This window comes from Corvus moneduloides, chromosome Z (assembly GCF_009650955.1).
Source record: "Corvus moneduloides isolate bCorMon1 chromosome Z, bCorMon1.pri, whole genome shotgun sequence".
Classification (NCBI taxonomy): Eukaryota; Metazoa; Chordata; class Aves; order Passeriformes; family Corvidae; genus Corvus; species Corvus moneduloides.
This window is the reverse complement of record NC_045511.1, coordinates 24,273,419-24,295,148: the sequence shown is the minus strand read 5'-3', so window position 1 is coordinate 24,295,148 and position 21,730 is coordinate 24,273,419. Positions and strand designations below refer to the sequence as shown.

The 21,730-nt window shown below is 38.5% G+C and overlaps 1 protein-coding gene across 4 annotated transcripts in view; it reads right to left on the bottom strand.

The window, feature by feature from the left end:
• The window catches only part of AP3B1 (adaptor related protein complex 3 subunit beta 1), a 161,250-nt gene that overhangs the window by 18,015 nt on the left and 121,505 nt on the right, over positions 1-21,730 (bottom strand). For all 4 annotated transcript variants that reach the window (XM_032095488.1, XM_032095489.1, XM_032095491.1 and 1 more), the window contains exons 23-25: positions 14,856-15,087; positions 11,925-12,009; positions 642-739 (exon numbers count right to left, since the gene is read on the bottom strand). In XM_032095488.1, coding sequence (XP_031951379.1) covers positions 642-739; positions 11,925-12,009; positions 14,856-15,087 — 415 coding nt within the window. The remainder of the gene's footprint in view (positions 1-641; positions 740-11,924; positions 12,010-14,855; positions 15,088-21,730) is intronic.

Genomic DNA, 21,730 nt, shown 5'->3' with positions numbered 1-21,730 from the left:
AAAATTTTCTCTAATTATTTTGAATCAAATATTCAAGTCACTAAAAGCTCTTATGGGGGGTTTGTGTCTGGACTAGCATCAAAGACTTACATTCTTTAAAGACACAATATTAGTAGAAGGCAGAAGTATAAAAACCATGTCACCATTCTAAAACAGTATTCCATCAAGAGTATCTTTTAATATATAAAGTGTTTAAAACGGAAAAGATCAAAATCATCTTCAAAGTTGCTGAGGAACAGGTACACGAATAGAATTTAAAATCAGTATTGGAATAAAGAATAGTAAAAACCAATGCAATACCAATGTATAAATGGTTTATTTCCTTGAGCTGGCATCCCAAGTTTCTGCATTACTGCTAGTAGGAAAGGCACTCACACTTCATGACAGCAAGCCAAAACTCTTTGAGCCAAAAGACTGTTTCAGGGTAAAGGGTGGGCTTTGACCCTTTAAAGACTGCATCATATCACTGCACATCCTCTTTAAGACATTTTTAAACTACTTATTATTGTCAGACTGAATACTAACAGTGGCTAACTCAACCACCTACAACTGGAAGCACTTGCTCCATGCTTGGAAACTGAAAGGATGTAGCCCTCTTCCCATCCAAATATATTTACTGAAGCTGCTGAAGTATTTCTCACCTTGCTCCTTCTTAAAATCTTTCTCTGACATAGTGACAGGCAAGAGCAGCTCTCCAACAGAGGGTCGAATGTTAACATTGAAATGATCATCCTTTGTGCTAGAAAAGAGAAATTACAGATAATCAATCAAGTGCTTCAACACAGATTAATACATACATATCAGCTCCAATTTTTCTGTGAAATCTTTAAAAAGTCTTAAAATCTGTAAGAACTACCTGTATGATTTCCACCTTAGTAATTAGTAAAGCTGATCCATTTCCTCCAGTACAAACATGGTATGCATGGTCTTGTATTTCTGAAAATTTAACTTTTACTCATATCAATGTTTATTCGTAATCTACAAAGCATCACACTCAAACTAAAAGCTTGCAAAGAACAATTTATTGTGCATTTTATAAATCCTTTAAAAGAACTGTTACATGTCCCTTCATCAGCTACAGCTGTCCTAGAAATACAGCTAAAGATAGGAAAGGTATAATTTCAGACAAAAGGATAATGCTGTCTGAAAAAACCCCACAAACATTCCAAACAAAAAATACATTAGTAAAGAAGAAATATTTTTGATAACTTCAATTTTACAGTATTTGGTATATTTAAACAAAACCACACAGCATACTGGTTAATGTAAAGGCATGCTGGAAAACTGTAGAACTTGAGGCCGTTTTCTTAACGGCAGAGTTACATAATACTATCACTAGAAACATAACACTATCAAATGTTACACATTTCTCCTTAAGAAATAAGTATCATAAAGTGAACTTCCTCTGAGTATCCATTCAATTCTCTAAGTTTCTAACTATTTTGTCTTAGACTTCTTCAAGGCTACAGAAACTCAAGATACATTCACTCTGCTATGTTTCATTGACTAACTGTACCATAAGGGATTTGCGTAGCAATTCAGGATCAGTACATCCAGTTGGAATCATTGTTAATGCTTTAAAGCCTGAGAAATTTTTAGAAAAGAACACTTCTCTTTTTTTTTTTTTTTTTTTGCTGGTGTACCAAATAGCCAATATATATTGATTGGTGATATGCCTCAGATGTCTTACTTAAATATAATGATACAATCATTTGAATGGAAAATATATTTCATCAATTAACATCCCTGTTATTTAAATTAACCTAAAACATGTGTTACTGATTGTTTTATAAGTCTGCAACTTCAAAGTTTTGAAAAAAGATAGGCTGATAGAAAACAAACAGCACTACAGGCCAATACTATAGAAAACACATGAGTCTCCCTCCTAAAGATGCAAGACAAGCCACCTGGAAACAGAAAAGCATATTGCAGTCCTACTACTCAAAATTCTAATACTTATCATAATTACCCATTTTCAGAAGGAAATGCTTAGGAACTAGTACATTCTTGTTTTCTAGCTTCTGATGTGTTATAGTTACGCTTATGGGTGCAGTCTCAAGTATGGGCTGTTCAAATAAAACTGGACATCTATGCTTTTTTGAGAGCTGCTATTTAGTAAACATACGGGGGAACAATCCCTTCAAACTTGCTAGTACTTCCTTTATAAAGAATCATTTATTAAGCGCTGCTTTAAAAAGCTAACAAATTCAAACTTTTTCCCCCCTGTACTACTTTAAATGCCATCCATCTTTAAAGTCATTATTATAATAAAAGACCAGGGATTGTTTGATTGGCTAGCCTGATTAAGTGCACAGTAAAATAAGCAAGAAGTATTTTTTCTTTAATTTTTTCTTTGAAAAGTGATTAAGAACTCAATCAGCTTAAGAGCTGATGGAAGGGTCTTTAATCAACTGCCTCATTAATTTTTTGCTGTTCATACCTACTACTTGGACTATAAGACTAACACTTTCAACAATACCTTCACTGACACTGTTCAACTTATTGTTCATCAATGTTACGTTTCATATTTAAGCAAGATGTGCTCTACATAATTCAGCATGAAACAGATAAACCATTTTGTGTACAATGATTTACGTCCTACATTGACTGGAGATGCCATTTGTACATAAACTTGACTGATCACATCAATTATTAGATAGCTTTAATGCTTATAACAATATTCTCACAGTAAGAAAGAATAAAAGCATGATTACAGCTTGGGTTTTTTATGTCTGTAACTGCTCAAGAGGACCACTTGACACTGTTAACAAACAGTTATGCTGTTTGTTGATGCTTGTTGACGCTGTTAACAAACATGCCACTTCCATCTCCTCTAGTGAATAAATAGATAATATATGTTCTTTGATAAAACATGAACTCTTCATAGCCTACAAACAGAAATTCTGATTGCTAGTTTTTCTTCAAGACCACTTTGTTCTTAATTTCCCTTTAGTCACCATCTGGGTTACTTTGCATTACTTTAATTCCAGTGTACTTCAGTAAATTTCTTTCTCACCTAGCAAAAGTCACCCCTCCTTACAGATTCTCTTTATCAGACACTTCACAGATTAAATATACAGTTTTCGTTTATTGATCTGCATCTCTTTTATTAAATCTTTATATTAGAGAGCTCATAATATCTAATTTAACAAAAGTTACTTCATAATTCCATAGAACCACAAAACAATTCAGAAGGGGCATTAGGAATTCACCTGGTTCTACCTGTTGCCTAAGTAAGGGCCACCTTAGCCCACTTTGCTCATGGCCTTGTCCATTTGAGCTCTGAGTATCTCCGAAGATGAAGATTTCATCAGATATCAAATGGAGAAGTTTGAGAATAAAATTGAGGCTTGAACACAACTACTTAACTTCCCCCAATACCTAGGGAACTAAATTTCAGTGTATTTAACTTATTCATTTATATTTTCGAGACTATAATTAGTATAAAGGATGCTTAAACAACAAACTACATTAACTTCTAAAAATCTGCTGGAGAACTGGTCCAAGCTGCACTGAAGCATCTCTCAAGTGGTGTGTCTTCCACTTTCCTGGAAAATCAAGGTGAAGAAGCTTACTGGAAAAAATACCCAAAGGTTCTCAGACCAACAGAATGTGTTTTAAGGTTTCAAAAATGAAAGACTGCATTTTCTGGTATCAGCAAGTGCAGCTGGTAAGTTACAGCCTTAGAGGGACATGAATACTTAATGAAAAGTCCTTAGAAGAAGCTCTAAAAGGATCAAACAGTTGGGGATGTCTGACAACAGTACCTTGCCAACAGTAGTGTTGGGGTCCCTCCCCTGCCGTGTAGCCCTGGGAGAGGGGCCCTGAGGGCACAGACACGGGGCTTCCCTGCCCCTGCTCAGCCTCGTTCCCACTGGTTGGTTTGTGTTCCCTGCGCGGGCAGAAGGACCCTTGGTCCCGTGACTGGAACAGTTCCTCGGCAGAGCCCCGGCCATGCGGCTGGAGAAATAAACATCTCTGAAACAGCTATCGAGAATCTGTCCACATACATATTTCCTTTCCACGGGACTCCTGGTTTGATAAATGCGTGTTACAGTAATCCCCACTGTGACAAATGGTGGAGAATTGCCGGCAAGACACTGATCCCTAAGGACAGGAAATTCGTGAGTAAAAACCACTCTAGATCTCTCTCTTCTCACCTTGGTTTGGATATTCTCTCTGGACTATGGAAGAATCGTGGAAATGTGGCTCTCTGAGCCACAGAAAAAAATGTATCTAGAAGTTAAAGGAATCCTTGAACAACAAAACAAGAAAGTATTGGAACTGGGAGATCTAGAACATTTCTTTAACTGGCTTTTCAAAAATTTCTTCTATATTTCTCGAGATTTACTTTTTGATATTAGTCCTCCTGGAGTTCCTCTGGCTTGTCACGGGTGTTTTTGGCACGAGATCTTGTTGGAGATGAAGGATCAAACAGAACATGCATTAGTGATTGAACCCTTTTGTGGATCCCTCGTGGTCAGTGAAGCTATTCAGGAGCATTTATACAGTCCCATTACCCCTAAAGCAGAAGATCACACTTATCCTGTGGCCGAGACCGCGCGGCCGCCATCCCAGGAGCACGTGACTGCAGCCGTGCCAGCGGAGGTGCCTGTGCTGGATGCGCCCGGCCCCCTCGGGAGCACGCGCCTTATGGCGGACCCCATCCCTGTCTCGGGGTCCCCAGCCACACGACCGCGAGTGAGGGAGCGATGCCGCAGGCGCCGCAGGTGCTGTGGGCCACGAGCAGCCAGGAACCGGGCATCAGCGTGGCAGGCCGCTCTAAGCACACGGCTCGGAGAGCCCTGCGGAGGGAGAAGCGGCGGTTTCCACAGCGACACGAGAAGCCGCGCAGCACCGAGCCGGAACGGGGCCTCTCTCAAAGCAGCGTGGAGTTTGCGGAGCGGAACCGCTCACAGGGCACGGGGCCGGCGGTGATGGCAACGCGGGGCCGCACAGAGCCCAGACACGCGCTGGAGCAGCGCCGCTCGGAGAGCGCGGAGCAGCTGCAACGCGGGGGCCCGGCCAAGACATCTGAGTCGGCGAGGCGGCGGCCACACGGGACCAGCAGCCACGATGAACACGCAAGCACGTGATAGGAGGAGTCGTAGCCACGAAAGTCACAGGAACTGTGAAATGGTACAATGTAAAAAACAACTATGGATTTATAACACGAGATGATACAGGGGAAGATCTATTCATCCATAGAACTGCCATTAAAAGGAATAACCCTAAAAATTACCTGCAAAGTGTAGGAGATGGAGAAGTTGTACAATTTGATATAGTGCAAGGAAAGAAGGGTTTACAAGCAGCAAATGTTACTGGGCCTGGAGGTATTCCAGTCAAAGGCAGCCGTTATGCACAAAATTATAAACAATATCCATCCCAGCAGCTTCCCTACCCACAACCTACTTTCCCCTTTTACCCTATACCCAATACGTACCCTTTCCTAAGTTTATCCCATCCCCAGTTTATTCCTAATCTGTTTTTCACCCCATGGCTTCCCTATACAATTCCATTTCCCTACAATTCCTCTCCGATGCTGAGGGGGGGATGAAAAGGGGGAGGGAAGAAATTAAACCCTCTCCTGCCTCAGTTTCCCCACAAAGCATGCCCGGAGAGTTCTGTCTCCCTTCTGTCAGCCCTAAGATGTTCCACAGAATCTGTTTGGACATTTAAAGACTCAGGACGGTGGCTTGTTCTGTCTTGAAACTGTTCTTGTTATGTTTATCCAGTTGTTTTCATTCTCCTTTTATTAAAATAAAACGGGTGAGGTGTTGGGGTCCCTCCCCTGCCATGGAGCCCTGGGAGAGGGGCCCTGAGGGCACAGACACGGGGCTTCCCTGCCCCTGCTCAGCCTCGTTCCCACTGGTTGGTTTGTGTTCCCTGCGCGGGCAGAAGGACCCTTGGGCCCGTGACTGGAACAGTTCCTGGGCAGAGCCCCGGCCTTGCGGCTGGAGAAATAAACATCTCTGAAACAGCTATCGAGAATCTGTCCACATATATATTTCCTTTCCACGGGACTCCTGGTTTGATAAATGCGTGTTACAGTAATCCCCACTGTGACAAATTAGTAACTTGCAAAATCTGTTATGTATTTAATTGTGAACTTATGGGCAAATAATATTAGAAATTGTTACTCTTACTTATTCCTTAAAAACTATTAAACTGTACATATTGTATTTTTAAGACTTACATCACTTCCATGATTCAATTTCAAGGATCACATGAATTTATCTTCTGATGCACATATCACGATGAACAAATGAAAGACAATAATGCTCCCATAGGAACAAAGGGAGACTTACTAGCTCCATGATAAATGACACTGCAAGACTAACATTCAACCCTTTAGAAGATGCACATTTTAAAGTTTTCTGTAGATATCTGCAGATGGAGTGGGAGCAGCTAGCACCTGTCATTTGAAACCCTTGGCTATTCTCCCTCTCTTCTCTCAGTTTGTTGGTTTTTGGGTTTTTTTTTTTTTAAGAATTGGCTCTGCAGGGTTCCTGGTAAAGAAGTTTTCTACCATAACAGAAGACTTGAGAACAGTGATGGCAAAATCTTCTTCAAAACTAAAGTAAATACTAACACTTGTGAATGAGTTCTATTAAAATTCCACAACAGCAGTGGTAAAGTCTTAATTTCCACAGTTTTAATAAATTATTATTTTAAATAGACTGGGGAATATTCTTCTTGCTCTTTATACTATCCTTTTTTGTTTCACTCCCAGCAGCAGCTGAATATATCTATCCCAAACCAGCACGCTATTTTTGTCTTGTACTCACAAAAATCTCCACAAATGATCAAAAGAAGAACATCAGAGGAAGAGCAACACTGAGAGAGAATTAAGTTCCTGCAAAATAAAACATGGAATAGAGAAGTATCGGAGACTTGATTCATAGTCTTGCTGAAGAAAGGAAAGGACTGCATCCTGCTTTTACGGGAAAAAAAGGCCAAAGCAATAGAACAAATGAAAGCAGTTGTACATGTCCAGCCTTGTTTATTCCAGGTCAGTTATTTATCTTGGCATAATTGTGTTCTGGAATAGGGCCAACTGACTACTTTAGAGTAATGAAATAAAGAGAAGAGTACCAGATTGCTTGTCTTACATCTACAAGCAACTTGGTGATCTGCTGACAAAGCACTAGGGAAGGAAACAGCAAGAAAAAAGTGAAAATGCAAGTGACAGTGATGTGAAGACAGTCCTGCATCTCTAACATTAGCTTTTAATATATTCCATAACATATCTCACTACATAATTTTAATCAGATGCTTTTGGGCAAGCATCTACACCTGAATGCATGCTTGCACTCAACAAAAATACTGACTGCTACCCAACCGACCCTCTTAATTTACTCCGCTTTGCAGGTAGAAGTTCTGCTTGGGAAGATTTCTACATGAACACAGAGTGAAGCAAGTGAATTTCATGCTGCAAAAAATCTCTTCCTTTGAAAATAAAATTTAGAGCAAAAGCTTCTACAGTAAGACGGAAGCCACAGAGAACAAACTGAACAAAGTTTTCAAATCTCATTCACAGAATTTACTTCATTTAAGAAATTGCTAGATTCTTTCAGCTATACCAAACTTCTGGAGTAATCAGCAAAATGTTTTCTTTATATAGTACAGAACAGATCAAGTGAACAGTTTTTTCTATCAGCATAACAACTGTAGAAAGAGTATGTATTCTCCTCTTCACAAGGAGAGGGTCCTTCTGATGACACTGGGATGTAAGAAATGCCAATATAAGGTGAACAGTTAAAAGCCTCTGTCATATGTCATGCTAAATTCCAATTATCTAATTATTCTGAAAAAGAATGGAAGGCACAGAAGCTGTTGCTTTCATTTGATTTCTCTTTCTTCTTGGGAGCTCTGATTGTATTCTTTGTACTTAAACCTTGAGAAAACTAGGGAGAGAGATGCATGGCATGGACATCTCCCCTACGCCAGTTTCAAAGAAAGCTAAACAACTCCCTATATACTTTTCAAAAGAACAGAAAAAAAGAGAGAACACATTCTCCATAAATTAATTTTATGTTTAGAACTGTGTTTCTTTCACGGTTTTGGGAACAGCCAATATAATCTGGAAAGAGGGGATGAAAAGAATAAGAAAGAAGAAGTAAAGACAAGCTCTCTTCTCCAGCTTTCAATGTTGTAAAAGGACAGACATCTCCCCTTTGCCTTTAGTTATTCGTCAGATACCTACAAGAAATCGGAGATTTGCCTACTGAGTTTTACAAACACAGACAGGAATTCATAATGCTAAATACATATACACAAAGTAGAATAAGGGCATGTATATGCTGGAACTCTCTGTCTCTATAACCTTCCTTGTCTTCCATCTCAAGGGATTCAAATATTTTCATTCCAAGGATCCATGGCCAAATTCTGACATGGCAAAGCTCCCAGATCTTTGTTCAGACATCTCAAAAAACTAGTAAGCTGAGAGAAAGACTTGAGAATATCTGAAAAGTAGAGACATGCAAGACAATAAAGATAACACAAGAGACAGTGGTACGACTGTTGAAATGGTGAACACTAGGAGCTCATAGATTCAAGAACGAACACACCGATGTGGAAAGCTTTAAAATCTGACATGGGGAAAAAAAAAAGAAGTAATGCCACAGTCAGTGGAATATTGCAGATAGTCTGTTATATCAAGGATCCATTCCAACCTTTCCTCTGCTCAACTGATGCCTACCTGCTTAGCTAAGGCTCAGGTCTCTTACTTGGATGGTGAATATACTAAAATGTAACTAGAATTCAACAAGCTAGCAACCTACATTGCAGGTGAGTTAGCCAATAACAAACCGCTTTAAACTTCTAAGCTGTATATATCCTGCTTGCAAAATGAGAACAAAGTAACACAAAACCAGAATAACACTCAAAAAATCTTTTAAAAGACCAAGTTCCTCCATTTATTCCTCTTTAACTTTCTGCTTGAGAGGCATTATCATGCAGAACACCAGTGTGGCTGAAATAGCTGCCTCTGCAAGGAGGCGGCACAAGAAAAATAACAATGAAGAGATGTTCTCCTTACAAGTACATGCTGTGAACATCCTAATACACATTCTAAATAAACGCATTAGGCACAGTTTTCAAGTTAAGGCGCTTCACCTCATTTTAATTAGATGTGTGATCTTGGTAAGGTTTGCTTACAAAAAATAGTATTTGAGAGGGAGGTCTGTCAAAGCTCATTCCTTCAAACCTCTATAATGCAGTTTCTCCTTCACTGTCCTTGACTTGTACAACAAATTCAGAAAAAGATCTAAATATTGTATGACTCATGTTAGTTTTTTTTTTTTTCTTTATATAGTTTGTATTTATCGAACCACTAGTACAACAGCACATCCTTAAGCAGAAGGGTAGTGTTTGCTATGCAAAACACACAGTCTATGATTGGCATCTAAGACCAATTGATCTACCCATTACCACTATGTCCCTACCCCCACAAGCTTTACTACAAAGCTATTGATTTAAACACTGCCGATCGGTTTCCATTTTCTGATTTTGGGCAGGCCAATTAAGAAAGTGAGTAATTGTGATTACACTGCTTCAGGATCAATTACATCTGATGCAAGATAAAGTGCTCCTCTAAGAACAACGTAAAGAAAATTGTTATGATCGGGAACACTTTACTGCTGAACATGCTTCTAGCAAAAACACAAAATAACTGACAACATCTTTCATAGAGATATGTTAATAGGAAATATGAGAATATCATCACCTTTGTGTGCACAGTATTTCAACTATGTTTTGACAAACTTCTAGAAGTCATTCCTTCTTTTGGATAAAAGCTTTTTTAAAAAGTATGACAAGTTACAAAGGCTGTAGCCGAGTTCTTTGAGACATTGCTCCCAAAAAATCACACTGCACAATCTCTTCAGCGATACTGAAGATCAGTAGGATTTTGAACAAAATATATTTTCAGAGTAAAATAGCAAATTCAATGCAAAGAATACTTTACCTATTTTTATACTATTTTCTAGGAACTAATGGCAAAGAAACAAGGCCCTATCAATTAGCAAAGGAACAAAGTAAGCAATTCCTATCCTTAATTTAATTTTAAACTTAGCTTGAGCGCTTTGTCATTGGACTCACATTGTCTAAATCATTAAAATGAATACACCACTGAGGTCTGAGGCAAATCTATTTACAGTGATGTTACTCATAGTCTGGTTGGTGTTCAGGAATATTGATCTGTCTTGTTTGTCTAATAGGAAAATAATAAACAATTACTAGGCAATGTTGGAGAAAGTAATCAGTTTTTATATATCACTAATACAGCAGACCTCCCAAAACATAAAGGTGATGATCTGCATAAAATCAATGTGTTATGCTACATTGCTTATCCTCATCACTGCTAAGATACTTAGCAATAAATGGTGTAAGTTAAAAATCAAATTGCTAGACTGAAAATACGTATTTAAAAGAAAAATATCTGCTTTATTTAAAGAAGAATGTTCCTGCTTGATAAGCTGAGTGTATTCTATTTTATAAAACTCAAAATATATTTGGGAAAAGAGAGTCTATAATTTTGAAGTAATTTTGAAATTGCACTGCCTAAAAGGGAACTTCCTTCCCAAACAAGTATCAGGCAACAGTTCAAAGCTGTTTCCAGATTCCAGCAAACAGCATACAGACCGGCTGTAACAACGTGATGTGCATAAACTACATGCTGCAGACATTTTGCCTGGAGTACAAATATGTGTAAACTGACTATGCAGGAGCATCCATTGTACAGGGAAGGGTTGGGGAAATGGACAGAAAAAAATCCAATAGTAAAACCTCCTTGCCCCTAAACCAAGAAATGTTATTTTAGCAGTGGTACTTTAGGAGTCACTTGGGTACATGTCTATTATTAAGATTTTCATGATATTATTATTTTCATCTTCAATAACCTGTAAGTTGAACAAGCTGTGCTTAGTAGCAGTATGCTAAAATTGCTACAGAAATTTTCTAAAGGAAGAAGTACAGGACTTTCACAAAGGGTTTCCCTGAAAGTGAAATGCAGCTATGTGAATGTCCATTCAATATCCCTTTTTGTGCTGCATATTGAAAGCAGTGCTTCTTGCAATAAAACATGTAAAAACCCCATTATTTCAAAATACGTTAAAAAGAAAAAAATTGTGCAGATCTGTAAAGTGCTTTTGCACAGTTTCACAGATTATATAAACCTGAAAAGCTCCTAAAAGAAGCAGTAGAGTTTTCTCCCATCCACTCTTTCCCAATGTTGGGACATTGTTACTGTAAATTACCGAGGTTTCAAATGCTAGTTTGTAACACAATTCTCACTGGGTGAATGGGTTCCCTGTTAGCCTAGAATGCAGAAGGAGGACCTTGCACACACCAATAACGAGCACCGAAAGTGTACATCAGGCATGTTAGTTCGGATTTAGTTGACCAGCCAGTTACTTGGTTTCATTCTCACTATTCGATTAGAAGAATCTACAGCATGAGAAATAAACTTCTTTGGCTGGGAAATTCTGGGGTTGTTTTCAGGCAATCATGTTACAACGACCACAAACAGCCATAATAAACATTCAGGGTAGTAAAATTGCTCCCACTATGTGCCATTTTGACGTGCCATTTCTTACAAGGAAGAACACACACAAAACACTACAGAAGAACAGTCAGACATGACTGCTCCTTTCAAGATGGTGTTAATAAGAAGACTCACAATAAGAGTAGGACAAAAAAATAAAGCTTCTAAAAGTAAAACTGAACACTAGTAATGTGTTCTCTAAAACATCTAATGTTTCTCTAAAAACATCTTGGATATATATACATCATGCTGTAAGTTTTGTTTAATTCTTTGAGTATTTCAAAAAACAGTGAGCCTGCTGCTGCCACGGAGACTTCCAATAAACACTACTTTTGCCTTCCAGGAGCAAAAAATTACCCTCCCCCCGCCAAGAACTTACCATAACTGGAAACTGGCTGTCTGGGTAGAATCACAGAAGTCAATACCCATTGTAGCAGTAAGGGATCCTCCAGGCTCAAGGCACTCTGCATGAAGAGATTTTTAACACGTCAAGTACCCACGCAAGGCAACAGAAGACCTCAGGTGCAACTCCCCAAACTTCACATAATTATAACCCCCAAAAACTTCTGTAAGAAAAAATCCAATAGTTGCAGTTTTATTACACGTAGGTATCACCCAAATGTCACACTTGCATGTGTAAGTGTCCTGAATCCCATCTCTCACCCAGTTAATGCACATAAAATGTTGCCATTTCAGTCTTACAGCCCCATCAACTAAATAAGGCTTTGTATCAGAAAAGCGAGGAAAATTATTTATAGAAAAAATATTGAAGTGACATCCTTTTAATTGTGTATAGATACAGCACTGAGATTTCATTTTCAATAACAGTGGTTTGCAGATTTAGTTAGTAAATAGCAAAACACAACAAATTAATAAATTCTTAATTAATACACACAGCAATGGAAAATAAGTTGAACTTAAAACTATTTCATAATTACTGTGGTTTACTCATCTCTCAATATTCCACTTGCGTTAGTTGGAAGGGAGAAGAAAGAATATGAACACTAAATGGACGATCACTCTGTGCCATACAAGCAGTGCAGACTGAGACACTCTTGACAGTGTATCAAGAGACATACTCAGATTCTCAGCCAAATCACTACACTGTTTCCTTAATGCTGTAGAGATAAAGCTTTCTTTAAAGGCTTTTCCTTGTAAGCTCTTCCTTTACATAAGTAAAAAGAAGCACTGAAGTAGACTTTGTCTTCTCAAGATTACAACAAAGAGCTGCAAGCACAGTTAAAAGAGAGGAATTCAAATAAAAAGGATTGGGCAGGCAGAAAAATGTCTGATTTCCAGATTATTCATAATGTATCTGATACTTTTCAGGAACTGAAAGTAGACAGCTGCTACATGACAAAATGTATCAAAATTTAACTAAATCCAGGTTAAGTTTGTAAAAGTACCGAAAACATGGAGTTGATGCAGCTGGCAAAGTCTAAATTAACACTAGGAAGTGAATAGAAAACAAAGTATTCCAAGGAGTCTGTGTAAAGCACTGAAAGATTACAGGTTACAGCTCAAATACAGAATAAACTTTACCAAAGTCTTTGAGCTTAATGTTTTCAAAGGGACTTTCAAACACACTTAGCAACAAGAAAATGTTGTGCACAGGGACTTGGGTGAAATAATTTGAACCATTTCTACTGGAAGAATCAGGACAATTGCCAACAGTAATTTCAGTGACTGAGGCAAAACTAGACTTACACTCCAGTAGGAATACCTGTCTACACTGACACTTCTCCTGTTGGGTCTGCTGGGTAAATTATAGGACATGTTTTCCAAATGCTGGAAACATAAAATGTAGTAGGAACAGGGTATATAGGCTTAGTTCTGGATAAAGTGACAAAGAATACAGAAAATTTGCATTCTAGCAAGAAAAAAAACATTTTTGGAAGAACTACGGATCATGGATAGCTTATTTCTGCAGAAGAAACCAACAGCTTTCCAGGACAGATACCACAATGTCTTTCTTGGGGAAATAAATACCTGGAAGGGTAGGATTGTTTTGCGGAGCTCAAGGAACCTGAAGTGGATAATTTATTAATTCCACCTTTTTCCCCCCATGTTTTTATGGGAGACAAGTGAATGCTACTTTTAATTGACTGTTATTGTGGGTATGGTATCTCCTGATCTGATTCATAGTATTACTAGATCTCTACTTGTAAGCCTTTGTGCTTTATTTCTTCAAATGTTTACAGGCAGGGATACAAAATAAAGCTCGTGGGCAAAACTAACTTGACTTCATAATTCTGAGCTGGACTTATTTTGAGGAATAAGCAGCACAAAGTTCACTTAAAAAAAAATTAATAGAGTTTTAAAAGTAATTGCTGATAAAGTATGTATCATTACCAAGATGCAAACTATTATTATTATTATTAATTTTAACCCTGAAATAAACTATAGCACTGGACAATTGTTTCTGTAGCTATTTGGTGTAAAACTGTATAATCTTTTAAATGTTAAAAAAAAAGTATTTCAATAGCTTAGAGCCATTTAATACAAACAGCTTAGCTACTTACAACGAACTCTTTATTTCACTATTGGGTTTTAAGAACATGTTCCTGTATTCTTCAATTGTGATACATATTCACATAATAATGTAGGTCATTGAAGGAGAAGAATTTGTATTATGAAACAGAAACACTTGCTCCTTCCAACTACACCACAATATCCTAAAATAAAAGCTGCTGAGAAAAGAAAGCAGGTTGTGTACACAGGCACTACTTTTGAAAAAAACTTGCTGTGATCTGTGCTCTTTCTCAGGTTTTATACTCTTGTCCACAAACAGAAATTTAGCCAAAAACCATCCTGATCAGAAGACAGAAAGTAAAACTAGGTCAGGTCTGACTATACACTGCTTTTTATTTAGTCTAAGCAGACACCCTCTGTGGAACTATGGTACATACAAGATAAATTAAAATGTACACTTCCACTTTACTGCCATAAGATGACATGGGAAGAAACGACAGTGTTCTGAGCCACTGATATAAATAATACATCTACAGATTTATTTAAAACTTGGTAAGAAAATAATTGTGAATATAAAAGCCAAAACCTCATTCTTAATAGTAGCCCACAATAGCCAGTCTAGACTAAGACAGTAGGAGAATCAAAGTTTGTAGGGATGCAGAAAGATTTTATCCCGTCAAGTGGATAGTTGCATGAGTGAGTGTGTGTGTGTATACCTAACCCCCATCTGCCACACACACATATATGAGTATACATGTAACTATGCAAAACCACTTCCCTGTATTTGAAATTCTGCTGAAGATTACCATAAAGATTTTTTAACATAGGATATGGTTACCTATTGGATTAAACTCATGCATCCTCATGCCTGGAGGTAACTTCTTCTCCCCAATGTGAATATTCTCTATCTTCTGATCAGTTGTGTTTGTTACTGTCACTTGCACAGGTACCATATGATCACCAAAAATGCCTGGCTGTCTTGAGAAGTGATAACGAGCTGCTAATCCTTTCCCACTCATTCGATGAAGCAGTTCATGTGTTTTTGTTGGCACTGAGACTTGCGTAGCCACCTGTTAAGTACAACACAACAGTTGGCAAATGCTGCAAGTCAAGAACAGTAAAAACAACAATTGAATATTGCACTTTTCACTCAGCTAGAGCACCTGCTTTCGAGTTGGAATTTTAGTGAACATAAAGGACATATTCAAATGCATAAACAAATTGCAGTAATAGATACTAGATAACAGAGCCTAAAAACATTTCTGGTGCTGAAAATAACTTTGTTGTATCCATCTCACTTTCCACTATAAATCTGTTTTCAAATTTTTTAGCTTTACAGTTAGCTATTAAATTATAGGTATTTTTAAGAGTTACAGTTAAATAGTTACATTTTTTCCAAAAAGAAACATTCTGTGCATCAGAACCCAAGGGTATTCCCAAGCTCATTGTGTAATGTGAAATATAGTGAGAAATTGTCTTCTGTTTCTCTTGCTAAAATCACAAAAAATGTTGCCTAACAATTACACTGGTGAAATAGTAAAAACATAGTTATATAGAGCAGAAGGATGCTGACACTTTTAAAATAGTCTTGCTGCTAAAAGCAATAAGAGAAATCCCAAGGATGCTTGGGTCCATTCTATCCGGCAGAAATAGCATGAAAGAAAAACATTCAGTGTGCAAACAAATTCCCAGACACTACTGACAAGGAAATCATGAGCTCAAAAGTACAAAAGTCAGACATACGCAGAAACATGCAGACAAGTGAATTTGAATTCTTTACACAAGTTTTAAGGAAAGATTAGGGTTACTTTAAATTATATTTATAAAATAATGACCTCTGCAACATCACATGACCAGATTTACAGATAATGCAAAATTAATGGAAAAGGTGTAATTTGTATGGACCTTCACAGTTACTGAAAATTCAAAACATCTTTGAATAGAAGTCTCAAACTTTCACAGATTAATAGTCTGCTTAGTTTTCTAGAAATATAACTGACAAGGTCAAACTCTCAAAAAAACCTCAGCTGTCATGAAATAATGAAGGAAGTACTTTGAATAATGAATATCTTATTGGTACACAGAAAGAGACAATAACAGTAAGAGGTTATTAGCAGTCAAATTAGCATGTTAGTTAAACCATTGCTCAAGTAATGAGCAAAATTAAAGTCTTAAGAGGGAATTTAAACCTTATTTTTAATTTTAAGCTTAGCCTCTAACTTTGAATATTTAATTCAATTTGAGCAGGACATGCATAATAGAATAATTATTTCATGAAATGGTTCTCCCATTTTACATTAACAAGTTTAGGATATATGTTTAATTCATGTTAACACAAGTATTTTGAAGTACACTAGCTTCTTTGTGTTAACTTACGGCTGGCTTTATTAATTAATTAATAGTAGTCAGAAGTCCACCATGTAGATACACAGAATCATAGAACCATTAAGGTTGGAAAAGACCTCTAAGATCTGTGTCCAGCTGTTAAGCCAGCCCTGCCATCTTCAGTAAACCATGTTCCCAGGTGTCACACTCACATGCTTTCTGAAGACTCCCAAGAATTCTACCACTTCCCTGGACAACCTGTTCCAATGGTTGATAATTCTTCCAGTGAAGAAATTTTTTCATAATAGCCAACCTAAAACTCCCCTGGCACAACTTGAAGCCATTTCCTCTTGTTCTGTTATTTACCTGGGAGATGAGGCCAACCCCCACCTGGCTACACCCTCCTTTCAGGCAGTTGTAGAGTGTGAGGTCACTCCTGAGCCTCCTTTTCTCCAGGATAAAAACCCCCAGCTCTCTCAGCTGTTTCTCATAGTATGCTCCAAAGCCTTCACCAGCTCCATGTCCCTTCTCTGGACTCGCTCCAGCAACAGAACAACCTTCCTGAACTACGGGGCCCAAAACTGGACACAGGCTTTGAGGTGTGGCCTCACCAGTGGTGACCTGACCAGTGCTGAGTGCAGGGGGACAATCCCTGCCCTGGTCCTGCTGGCCACACCACTGCTGATCCAGGCCAGGATGCCATTGGGCACACCCTGGCTCACGTTCAGTCGCTGTCACCAGCACCCCCAGGTCCTTTTCCTGTGGGCAGCTTTGCAGCCACTCTGCCCCAGCCTGTGGCACTGCCTGGGGTTGTTGTGACCCATGGGCAGGACCTGGCACTGGCCCTTGTTGAATCTCACACCACTGGCCTCAGCCTCTTTGGACCTTTGCCTTTTACAAACCTGTGTTGGCTGGGCCAGATCCCCTGGTTGTCCTGCATGTGCTGCGTGATGGCACCCAGGATGAGCTGCTCCAAAATGCATAGACATAGAGAAAAAAACTCTCACTATACTTAAATTGTAGCACCAATTCAAGTTTTACTGAATCCTTTCTGTGATTTCTAGAGATTTTAATCTATGCCCCCCTTCAGCATTACTTCTTGTTTCAGTAATAATTTCATTTGTGAGCCCATTCACTTCTATTTCCAACTTCATACTATACATAGCAACAAAAACACAAAGGACACTCAGAATAATGACATTATGTTTAAGTCATCTTTCTTCCTAAAGAACATTAATTTTCACTTGCATTTAATGCGGCAGTACTAGAAATAAATAAAACATATGTATGTTGAACAAAGCAATTTAATTCTGGAAAATAGGGGTTTTCAAAGCCTTGCCTTGCCTTGCTAGCAAGGATTTTGAGCTGACAGAGGCTGATGTGACTGTAATGTGATGTATTTAACAGCGGCATCAGTCTGGTAAACAGTTTTTTGTTTTAATTCCAAAATTTTTTAGGCAGTTGCAAAAAAACCCATGGGGCAGATACCTGCAATCACTCTGGGGTTAAAATAAAACCACACAGAGTTAACAGAACAAGAACCATCTACTAACCAGGAGATAATCTCCTACAAATCTTACACAGCATATGTTTAAATAACAGTAGTTTGTGTACCTTTGGATGGTTTATGAAAATAACCAATCAATTCTGCAGACACAACATTATTTCTAAAGGAAATCTATGTGACTCATGATGCCTGCAGATACACAGAGACAAACCACACATATTTTATCAGTTTATTACAGTAAGCAAATAAGCGTGGAATGAGAGTGCACATAACTGTCTACTTAACGCTTACTGAAACATTTATAAGAGCTGTTATCTCCCTAATAACAGACAGACAGTGTGCAATTTTAGAGACGAGAAAAGCTTCATATTTTTTAACACTTCACTAAAAAGTAACTGAAGAGTGTAAAATGAAAAATACTCTGTGCAGTTAGCTGGTAATGGACCATATTATCAACTCAAGTTAGATTTATAGGATACAAACTAGTCACTAATAGTTATTTTATGACAGAGCGTGTCTGCTTTTTGGGGTTTAGACTATTAAGATTAAACTTGCAAAACTTTTTTTTATACAGCTGTTTAGAAAGACAGTAAAAAAAATTAAAATACTGACTGCCCTCCCACCCCATTTTGACTGAAAGCAACCACATGTAGGGACTCCACAGTGATACCGTATAGTTACACTGCCTTGGTACCAGTCAGACTGGCCAAAAGACTGACTGCACATGTTGAAAGATAATTCATCACCTTAAAAGAACTGCAAGTATTTTTAAACTAGTTCTTGTATAAGAACAAGAGCAACATTAGGATTCTGCCCCCCTCCCCACCACTTTTAATCATGGGGAAAAAATGTGAAAAGTGTAAGATCACTGATAGTAGTAGTTCTGGCTTTTCTTATCACAACTGAGCTGATTAGTCACAAACCACAGAATCCTCCCAATAGCAACATGTTTCTTTTTGCAAGCTCAGTAAGTCCTTATTAATTAAGCTTACATCAATACAAAAAACTATTTTCCATAATTATTTAAAATAAGAAGCACTACATGGCTTATTAAACCTACTACAGAAAACAGAGGTGGACATACACTCCTGTACGAAGTACCATAGAATCACCAAAGAATCAGAATGGTTTGGGCTGGGAGGGACCTTAAAGAAGCATTGTTATTACCAATACTACCATTACTACTGACACAAAATTCTATTTGTTTTCTTTTGTATTTGTTCCTTAGTTTAAAAATCCTGCAATAATCAACACAGATTAATTCTTGATCCTAATTCATAAACATATATACATATTTGGATAAAACATATATTATTGGGAAAAAATATTTGCTTCTAAGGGTGATGAAAATTATAATTCTATTCCTCTAATTTACATCCTGTTAAAGCACACGACATCATTTAATCTAAGTAGTCCTCCTACTGGCAATATCCATGACATAATCCAAGAATTACCTACTGAGCTGTGCGAGCTATAACCTCTCTCACACTCATGGTGAGGCTATGCTCCAGTAACTCTGCAACAGCTAAGAGGAGAAGGGCTATCACATAGCACAGCCACATTTACATGATCTTTCAACTGAAGCAATGAGAGCAACTTAACTATAATTTTATACTATTATAAGAAAGATGGAAAATCAGAAAAATAAAATTCAACTACTGGCAGGAAACATGATCTTTTGCACAATTAATAGTTATATATTACTCACAGTCCCAAGGCAATGTCTCCCTTTTACAGCTCTTACAAAAATAACTAATAATTCATAAAAAGGTAAAATAAAATGCAAGCAAAGAATGTCAGCATCCTAGTCTGCATTATTTCAAAAGGCTGCTGGAAATACCAACATTACAGCACCCCTAAATCACAATACTCTGGATTGCCAAAGTAATGACAGAATCCCTCCGACAGGGAGCAAGGAAACCAAACAAGCAAGCTAGCTCCTATTATGTACAATCTAAGAAAAGCAACTGGATACCGTCATTCAATTTGGGCTAATTTATCTAGACATACAGACACTCAAGGACATCATGCTGAATTCTGGAAAACATTTTCCACCAAAGGTATGTTTAGTTGCCCTACATCTACTAAATACCTTCTAAAAGCCATGTCTGCTAGGAACGCCTTCAATTTCTAATATATCCTAACTCCCTTCTTTTTGCATTGTCACCAGCTTTTAGGCTCTACACTTTCCTTAATTATTAACATGTCAATGAGGCTAATTGAAAATTACCATATTAATGATTGTATCTTTAAACTGTCAGTGATTTTAGACAATTTCAGACATTAGAATATGAGTTTCAAAAATTCTTACTTGATTTTGATATTGATAAATACTTTTTTCTCCAAAACCTTGCAAGGAAAATAAAAACCAAAAGAAATAAAACCCCAAACTGCTCAAATAGCTTCACTGATTTTTAAATCATCCAGAGATGAATCTCAAGCAAAAGACCACTTTTATTATGCTGCCCATAGTCTGCCTCTGTAAAGCTGCCAAAATTGTTTCTCTGCCTTTTTTTTTTACTGTAGTATTTGTATGGTCACAAATCATCCTTTCAAGAAGAATCATGTGCTCATTGAATGGCTTGGGTTGGAATGGACCAAAAAGATCATCAAGTTTTAACACCCCTGCCATGGGTAGCACGCCCTTCACTGGATCAGGTTGCTCAGAGCTCCATCCAACCTGGCTTTGAACACTGCCAGGGATGGAGTATTCACAGCTTGACTGGACAACCTGCTCAGCATCCTCACAGAACAGAATTTCTTCCCAATATCTAATCTAAACCTGCCCTCTTTCAGTTTGAAGCCATCCCCCTTATCCTGTCACTACATGCTCTTGTAAAAAGTCCTTCTCCATCTTTCTGGTAGGCTGCCTTCAGGTACCAGAAGGCTGCAATTAAGTCACTCCAAAGCTCTCCCTTTTCCAACCTTTCCTCATAGGTGAGGTATTCCATTCCCCTCTATTCCTCTGGTTGGCCTCCTCTGGACTCGCTCCAACATCTCCGTGTCCTTCCTGTGCTGGGACCCCAGAGCTGGATGCAGCACTGCAGGTGGGGTCCCAGCAGAGCAGAGCAGAGGGGCAGAATCCCCTCCCTGGCCCTGCTGGCCGCGCTGCTTTGGATGCAGCCCAGGACACGTTTGGCTCTCTGGGCTGTGAGTGCCCATGGCTGGGTCATGTCCAGCCTCTCAGCCACCAGCACCCCCATGTCCTTCTGGGCAGGGCTGCTCTGATCTGTCCATCCCCCAGCCTGTGCTGATACCAGGGTTGCTCTGACCCAAGTGAAGCACCTTGCACTTTGCCTTGGTAAACTTAGTGAGATTCCCATGGGCTCCCTCCTAGAACTTGTCCATGTGCCTCTGGCATCCTGTTCCTCAGGTGTAGCAACTGTACCCTTCACTTGGTATCATCTGCAAATTTGCAGAGGGTGCATTTGATCCCTTTGTCTATGTCATTAATTAAGCTATTAAATAACACTAGTGCCTGAGGGACACCACTTTGTCACTGATGTCCATCAGGACTCTCAGACACGGAACACCACCCTCTGGATGTGGCCATCCAAACACTTTCTTACCCATCTAACATTCCACTCATCAAATCCATCTCTCCAATTAGACAGAAGGGGAAGCAAAACAGGGAGAGCAGGAGGGCAGGATGAAGAGGGCCCAAAAAAGGCAGGGGAATTCTACTTGTTCCCTTATCCCATGTCACCCCTGGATCCTCACACTGCATCTGATCCCAGTCTGCCCCCTTGTGATGGTATTTCCATTACCCCAGCCTCCTCCCCTTATCCCAGCTTCTCCCACTTGTGGTGAACTGTGTCAAAGGCTTTACAGAAGTTCAGAAAAATGACATCTGAAACCCTTCCCCTGTCCACATATGCATC